This window comes from Anoplophora glabripennis, unplaced genomic scaffold (assembly GCF_000390285.2).
Source record: "Anoplophora glabripennis isolate ALB-LARVAE unplaced genomic scaffold, Agla_2.0 scaffold1058, whole genome shotgun sequence".
Taxonomy (NCBI): domain Eukaryota; kingdom Metazoa; phylum Arthropoda; class Insecta; order Coleoptera; family Cerambycidae; genus Anoplophora; species Anoplophora glabripennis.
In genome coordinates, this window is record NW_019417137.1 from 95052 (window position 1) to 103261 (window position 8210).

An 8210-nucleotide genomic window follows, 5' to 3' on the forward strand; every position below is an offset into this window, starting at 1 on the left:
TAGCAAGATTCTATATATTTTAGTAATTAAGCAGTGTTTTTAAGTTAATACGACTCGCCAAAGTAAAAAAATATTTCAGGTTAGGTATATATTTTTTTACTGAAAATAGCAGTTAATTTACATTATCGGATTGTTAATGTGAAAATATAAACATTAGACTGTTGACTATTCCATGTTATACGTGTTTTAAGGTCACTTTTGAAGAAGAAACTACATGTAATTTTAAAAACCGTATTTCTGTTTTTATAATGAAGGAATAGTAATTATAAGATTGTTTAAGCTTATTAACTAAAAATTATTGCCTACTCAATAAAAAAATATTATTGTCCTCGATAATCTATTACTGATTAATAAAATATTTACTCTCTTTCCTTATAAGATTGTATGTACACAAATTGGAGCCGTTCCTGAAAAATCGGACGAATATCCGGTGCAGCGGAATTATTAGACTTGAAGCGTTGGCCGCTAGAACAGCACCTGCCGGGGTCCCGTTTCGTGACTCACGCTGGGCGATATTTTTTGTACAAAATCCCGTCCTTAAGAATTGGCAGGTACAATAACTTAAAGATCAAATTGAAATTACAGTCAACCTACAAAATCAGTGCCTACTAGCACTTTATCAAGTATTGTAATATAGGTATACATTTAAAAAATATTTTTTTTGTACCTAAACCGCTCATTTAATCAAAATTCTACAAGAGGCCCAAAAACTTCCAAATGGTATCACCTATCAGATTAAAAATAGTTGTCATTATTGCCCAAAAGAGGAAAAAGTTATGAACGGATATTATCACCATACATCAATTTTGTAGGAGTTGTAGGTTTAAAAAAACACTCTGTATAACACCAAATTGTGTAGATCGAAAGCAAAAGTCCACACCCCAAAAATAATCAAAATCGATCAAATACGTATTCGAGTTATTTACAAAATTCAAAAAATTTTCACCAACTTTGAGGCCATCTAGCGACCAAACGAAGCGATTTCGGATATAGGCGAATTAGCCTAGATCTGTCTATTTTGAGTCCACGAATCTGTGGTGTTCCGCTGTACACGTTATTCTGGGACACCCTGTATATACATATAAACTAAACATATCTCACGAATCAGTTGGCGTCAGGGCTGATTCCAAAAAAGCTGAATTTTTTACAAAAAGAGCATAGCAAATATGTTGCTGAAGACATGCTTGAACGAGTTAATTCGCGTTCTACATTCATGTATGGCATCAAACGATTTTGACTGAGTTATTGGTTGGAAAAGTGTATTGCTTCAAGTCGAGCCTATTTTGAAGGAGGCAAAATAAATTTTGATAATTAATTGAATATATTGTGTCTTGTTGACACATTCAGATACTTTTTTGTCAGAATGTATAATAAATTTGTTTCCGTTTTTTGTATGCATGGGTTAGTTCAGGCAAGCGTATGCATTATATTAAATATCTTTTTTTATACACACATTTTTTTTATATAATTTTAAAAACATATTTAATGTGATATTATTAATCTACATTAAGCAAAAAATTTCTTTACATGTTTTCGAAAAAAAAAATTGTATGTTAAGTAGTTAATAGCTCGTAGGTACTGCTATAAATTGGAACACACTGCATATATAAAATTCAATCATATTAATATTAAATTACTATTGACTTACATTTTCCCATTGTTTATGTAAGTTAGATAAATAATCAAGAACTGAAATTCCTTTGGTAGTAAAAGAAATGTTCTGTTGCTGTTTATATTTATCCGCTAAATTGTAAAGCATTTTTTCTATTTGTGGGATCTGTTTGGCCAATTGGTTTCTTTCTTTTTCTTCCTTCAACAACTGACCCCCTCTATTATTATATCTATTGGGTCCTGTGTTATTTTCTTCTAATCTCATCATTTTATTCCAAAGACCCGCATGTTTTTCCAGCAGTGCCAACAGTTCCCTTAAAATGTAGATAGATTATATTATAAGAATAATCATAGTGCAATAGAAACTGACTTATTTTCTTCAAAGTACTTTTTCCATTTTAATATTTCTATCTCATGTAGTTCCAAAAGATCTTCATTATAACAGTCTGAATTGAAAAATCCAAACTGCATTCTTGTAGTATGACTACAGTGACAGTTCTCCCAAAGCTGTTTTAATTCATTACGCCGTTTATCAATAAATACCTACAAAATCATAGAGTAGTCAACAAAATGAACAATAACCATAATAGAAAAATTCTACGACAAGAAAATAGATTGAATACCTTTATATTAGCTTTCTTCAGTTCCTCGCAACGTTTAATTTCCTTCTGTAAAGCCCGTAAAACGTCAAGAGAATTACCTATATGTTTTTGCCGAAAATCTTCTCTCTCCTTCAAGTCGATATCAAGTAGATTCCAATAATCATCAATTTTGTTGTACAAATGGACAATTTCTTCTTTGACATTTTTTTGTTGTCTTGTCAAATTTTTATGAAGAAGATCGAGTTGTTTCATATTTTCGTCGGTAACAAGAAATACTGAATCATCCGATGAAAACACTTTTTTCTCAAATTGAGAAGAAGGTTCTACATTAAGTTCACTAACAATTTCAAGTAATTCTTCTTTTACTGTAGAAAATTTCTCCAGCCTATTATATTTTTCAGCTTCTAACTTTTCAACGTGTTGCTGAAATTCTTCGAGTTTTTCAGTAGAAGGTAGAGGATTGTCCATCAAAATCTTTGGTTCTTTTCCGAGCATATTGCACAATTCTAATTGCTTCTCATGTAACTTTTTTTGTTCACAGCGTCTTATTACTTCAATTCGTTTTTTATATCTACAGAAAATGCAGATTTTAAAAACAATTAAATATGTTCAAAAGGGCATATTTACATAAAGAAAGTATATACAGAGTGACCCATTTGAAAGCGGGCCGCATAACATTTTTATTTATGGAGCGATTTTGACGAATTTTTTTTTGAAATGTGGAGGGCGGAAAGGTGTATTTTGGGGCCTAGCGGTGTCTAGTATTTTTTAAAACTAAGGCCTACTAGATCACCTTCAGAGGCTGAAAAATCCAGAATCTATATTAGCGATTTTTTTAGAAAAAAATCTGCGTACTGGATTCGGCGTCCCCTGAAATGGATCTGTACCAAATTTCATAAAAAAATACTCAACATTAACGATTCTAGGGCTAAATTGCTGTCAAGTTGTTTATTATGCATCAAAAAGCTTTTTATCTAGTAACCCATGCGACAACAAATCAATCATAACAAATATTTAATAACAACATTTAATAGACATCCTTATATCAAATTACAATTAAACAAACAGAAAAACAAGCGAGAAATTAGCATATTTACAAAAAACACAATAAAATAAAATTAAATTAACACACATGAATTAACTTTAAATTCTGGATTTTTCAACTAAATCTCCATTTAATTGAATGAATATTTTTGTAAATGTTGCCTCGTCACTAAACAAAATTTAATAAATGTTAACCCAAAGTTGTTCATAATAGTGGCAACCTTTGTTTTATTTAAACATACTTTAATAACACACCTCCATAGTGATGAACAATATTCCTAATAGCAGGCTTTGCAATTACTTAAGTCGCAGATGACGAGTCACCTCAATAAAAGATGAAAATATCAAATTTATTGGCTCAGTAGTGAAATTTACGTACTGTTGTGCACTGTCAAAAAGTATGGCTGGTAATTTAACGTTACAACATAAGATTGAAATAGTAAAACTTTGTGGTGACGGAGACAGGTCCGAAAGGGAAGTATCTCGAATTTTTAATGACGGACATCCAGAACATCAAAATATTAGCAAGTCTACCGTTGGGCAAGTCAGCAATATTTTTAATGAATACGGAGCTGTATCTAAGCACATTTTAAAAAATATTAATGTACAACGGCCAAGAAGAAGCAATGAACGAATTCGAAATTATTTCACCGAAAATCCGAAAAAAGTTTAAGAATTGTTAATTTGGACCTACAGTTACCACGGGAAACAATAAGGAGAAACCTTAAAAATACAATAATATGAAGCATTTTAAAGCGAAATTTCTCCATATCTTAGAAGAAGGTGATATTGATAAACAAATGGAATATTGCTTATGGCGCCAAGGAGAATACGTTAATGACAGAAATTTTCTAAAAAAAAATTTTGTTTACTGACGAGGCAACATTTACAACCAATGGGACAGTAAATTCACATAACACGAGGCATTGGGCACAAAAAAAAACCGAATGGGTAATAAACTGTAGGCGACAGTATTCACAAAAAGTAAATGTTTCAATTAGATGGCTGTCCTATCCACAATGCCAGGACTGTGAGAGCGTGGCTGGAGGAAAATTTTCCTAATCGGTGGATAGGGCGAAATAGTAGATTAATGGAGTTTCCTCCCATGGTTCCCGACTTAAGTACCCTAGATTTTTTTCTATGGGAGTTTATTAAAGAAAAAGTTTATTACACTCGTCCAACCAACGCAAAAGAACTGCGCGAAAGAATAAGACAGGCATGCGTTGACATTACACCACATCAATTGTCTAATGTCATGGCATACATTGAAAGACGATACAATAAATGCATTCAATTAAATGGAGATTTAGTTGAGAAATCCAGACTTTAAAGTTAATTCATGTGTGTTAATTTTATTTTATTGTGTTTTTTGTAAATTTTATGTTAATTTCTCGTTTGTTTTTCTGTTTGTTTTATTGCATTTTGATACAAGGATGTCTATCTATTAAATGCTGTTATTAAATATTTGCTGTGACTGATTTGTTATCGCATGGGTTACTAGATAAAAAACTTCTTAATGCATAATAAACAACTTGACAGCAATTTAGCCGTAGAATCGTTAATGTTGAATATTTATTCATGAAATTTGGTACAGATCCATTTCAGGGGACGCCGAATCCAGTACGCAGATTTTTTTCTAAAAAAATCGCTAATATAGATTCTGGATTTTTCAGCCTCTGAATGTGATCTAGTAGGCTTTAGTTTTAAAAAATACTGGACGCCGCTTTGCCCCAAAATACACCTTTCCGCTCTCCACATTTTAAAAAAAATTTCGTCAAAATCGCTCCATAAATAAAAATGTTATGAGAGTGGCCCTCTTTCAAATGGGTCACTCTGTAAGTATGAAAGTATTTATCCACAACCAAAAAAAGTAATGTGCCATGCTTTGTTAGAAGAATTAAAAATAATCATGAAATATTCAAATATGTGACTTACTCATTGATGTGTTTCTTTAACTCTTGATGTTCTTGATGTAAACTAAGTTTTTGGGTGGTATCACCTAATACTGGCATACTAATTTGAAGTGTATAACATAATTCTTCAAATTCTTTTTGCAGTTCTTTAATTTTTAACAGAACCTTACTCTGGAGTAGCTCCATATCAGAAACAAGTACACAACAGGTTCCTTCAAAAGTTTTTATAAAAATGGTCACCCATGACTTTACAATGTCTTCGCTTTCGCCCATATTTAGAACCATTTCACACCAATATAAAATAGTTTTACTTAGACCATCTTCTAGTACATTCCGCATTTCTTCAGCCCACGGAATTCCCTTAATACTGTGAATAAAAATGAAAACATTACCTCAGTGATATAAACAGTTTCAATACTATTCATTAAATTTCTAATTGATTTTTTTTATTTTATATGTTGTATGTAAGAATAAACATTACTTATAAAATCGTGTGGTATTCTATAGAATCATAATAATGAAAAAGTATGTTATAAGCCTGCCATACGTCCCGTAAAATACGAGACAGTCCCTTATTTCGAGATATATGTCCAGCATCCCCAAATCTTTTGTAGGGATTTACAAAAGATTTTGTTAGAGTAGCTATTCTGCAGTATTTTCAATAAAAAATTAAAATGAAATAAATCTCATCTCTACAGGGTGTCTCATAATTAGCTGCCAACCCTGAACAGGCCGATTCTATGATCAAAACTAAGTAAAAAAGTTCATATGAACATGAGTCCGGAAATGCTTCCTAAGGGCACAGGGACCCATTGAAGAGGGAGGAATGGAAATCATTTTTTTGCAATATCTCTCAATCGCGTTGTGATAAATGAATGAAATTTGGTATACACAGCTAAATTTTGATGAGCAATTTGATGGACTAATCCATTTATTTCCACAAGGTCCATTGGGGTGGGTACGGGGGGGCCCTTGGTACTTTGCGTGTGTAACTTTTTCATCTTTGACTTTTTAACAAATTGGACAGCAAATTCCGTTTTCCCGAACTGTTTTACGTTAAAAAGGTACTCTTGTTTCAAATCGTTATCTTTAACGGTTTCTGAGAAAATCGCTCTTGAATTAATCCCACTTTGGTCAATTTCATAGTAATTTAAACAAAAAAAAATAATAATAATTTTCCTTTCCTCTCTTTTCCATTTAAAGGATTAATTTTTATTTAATTTAATTTTTTATTATTATTTTTTTATTAAAATTAGATTAAATTTAAACAAAAAAATTTTTTTTGTTTAAATTACTATGAAATTGACCAAAGTGGGATTAATTCAAGAGCGATTTTCTCAGAAACCGTTAAAGATAACGATTTGAAACAAGAGTACCTTTTTAACGTAAAACAGTTCGGGAAAACGGAATTTGCTGTCCAATTTGTTAAAAAGTCAAAGATGAAAAAGTTACACACGCAAAGTACCAAGGGCCCCCCCGTACCCACCCCAATGGACCTTGTGGAAATAAATGGATTAGTCCATCAAATTGCTCATCAAAATTTAGCTGTGTATACCAAATTTCATTCATTTATCACAACGCGATTGAGAGATATTGCAAAAAAATGATTTCCATTCCTCCCTCTTCAATGGGTCCCTGTGCCCTTAGGAAGCATTTCCGGACCCATGTTCATATGAACTTTTTTACTTAGTTTTGATCATAGAATCGGCCTGTTCAGGGTTGGCAGCTAATTATGAGACACCCTGTATAGTCAAACATGTTCAAAGAAAAAAATATGTCTCGTACTATTTTATACAAAGTTGTAGAATTTCTACTTTGACTTCCAGGTTCTAATGCTGGAATAGAAAGACTTTTTTCTAAAATGAACTTTTATTGGAGGACAAGAAAACCAATATATTGGAAAGTACGGTAGGCAACGCTTTAATACTGCAATATAATTTAAATATAACCTGTTCAGAGATTAATGCTAGACAAAAATTTATCTGAAAAAAATTCACAAAAGTGACAATAGTAAGACAGATTCTAATTAAAATTTTTATTCGTCAACTTCTGATTTTGTAACGTTTTTGTAAACGTTAGTTCCTCCAAGTTCCTTTTAAGTGCCTAAAAAACCAAAGAATGTTATTTTAGTTTAAACTTAATAAATATATCTTTAAAAACTTTTTTTTGAAGTTTATTCGTCGCCCTAAAAACTATAGTCCAATCAATTTTTCACGTATTTTGTTTTCTATTTTTTCGTTACCAGATTCCAGAAAAGAATCCTCTAAGATGTTCCGTATTTTACAAAAAATATGGTAGGCTTCTGTATGTATATTGCTTTGCTGTAAAGTCGAAAATAAAGCTGATATGTTAAACAACACTATTAATTAAATTTTACAACTTTTAGCTGCCTGTCTTTTAGAAACAGAATTATCTTAATATTTAATTTTACAAGATATACATTTTTGTAATTCTATCACTAGTGGCGACATGAGGATTTATATATGCGATACATTATGTAAACTATGAAATATAATTTTGATAAAAGGAATGTACTTATATATTTAAATATAAAGTTCTAAGAATCCTCTGGAATGAATAACTTACATATTTGCATTCACCGCAGGCAAATCCATGAATTTTTCTTTTTGACACTCCATCCTTCAACTAACTGAAACAAATGTCTTGTCTAAACACTTGCACTAAAAAAATCGGTCTCAAATATCAGTTGAAAAACCAACACAAGAAAGAAAACGGCCAGACAAAAAGTTGAAAACGACATTTAAGAGAGCGATTTCTGCCACCAAGGATATTTTGGCGCTAACATCACTTAAAATTATTAAATTGAAATATATACACTGAGAAAATGACCAGCAAAGAATTCTTTACTACGTGTTTTTTGCTCTTGTAGTAAATTTTTTCATTAGAACTGCAAATTCACTTTGTTGTGGCAAAAGAAATTTGTTTTCTAAATGTACTTTACTATTACTTGATTTTTTTTTTGCTGTGGGTAATTATGTTACTCTGCTGCGGTTTGAATGTGTATCTTTAATAAATATGT

The 8210-nt window shown here is 31.4% G+C and overlaps 1 protein-coding gene across 1 annotated transcript in view; it reads right to left on the reverse strand.

Annotated features, from left to right (window-relative positions):
* The window catches only part of LOC108913228 (protein regulator of cytokinesis 1-like), a 14842-nt gene extending 9333 nt beyond the window's left edge, over positions 1-5509 (reverse strand). The window contains exons 1-4 of the mRNA XM_018718746.1: positions 5193-5509; positions 2235-2784; positions 1982-2154; positions 1649-1925 (exon numbers count right to left, since the gene is read on the reverse strand). Coding sequence (XP_018574262.1) covers positions 1649-1925; positions 1982-2154; positions 2235-2784; positions 5193-5509 — 1317 coding nt within the window. The remainder of the gene's footprint in view (positions 1-1648; positions 1926-1981; positions 2155-2234; positions 2785-5192) is intronic.
* Between the last annotated feature and the right edge of the window lie 2701 nt (positions 5510-8210).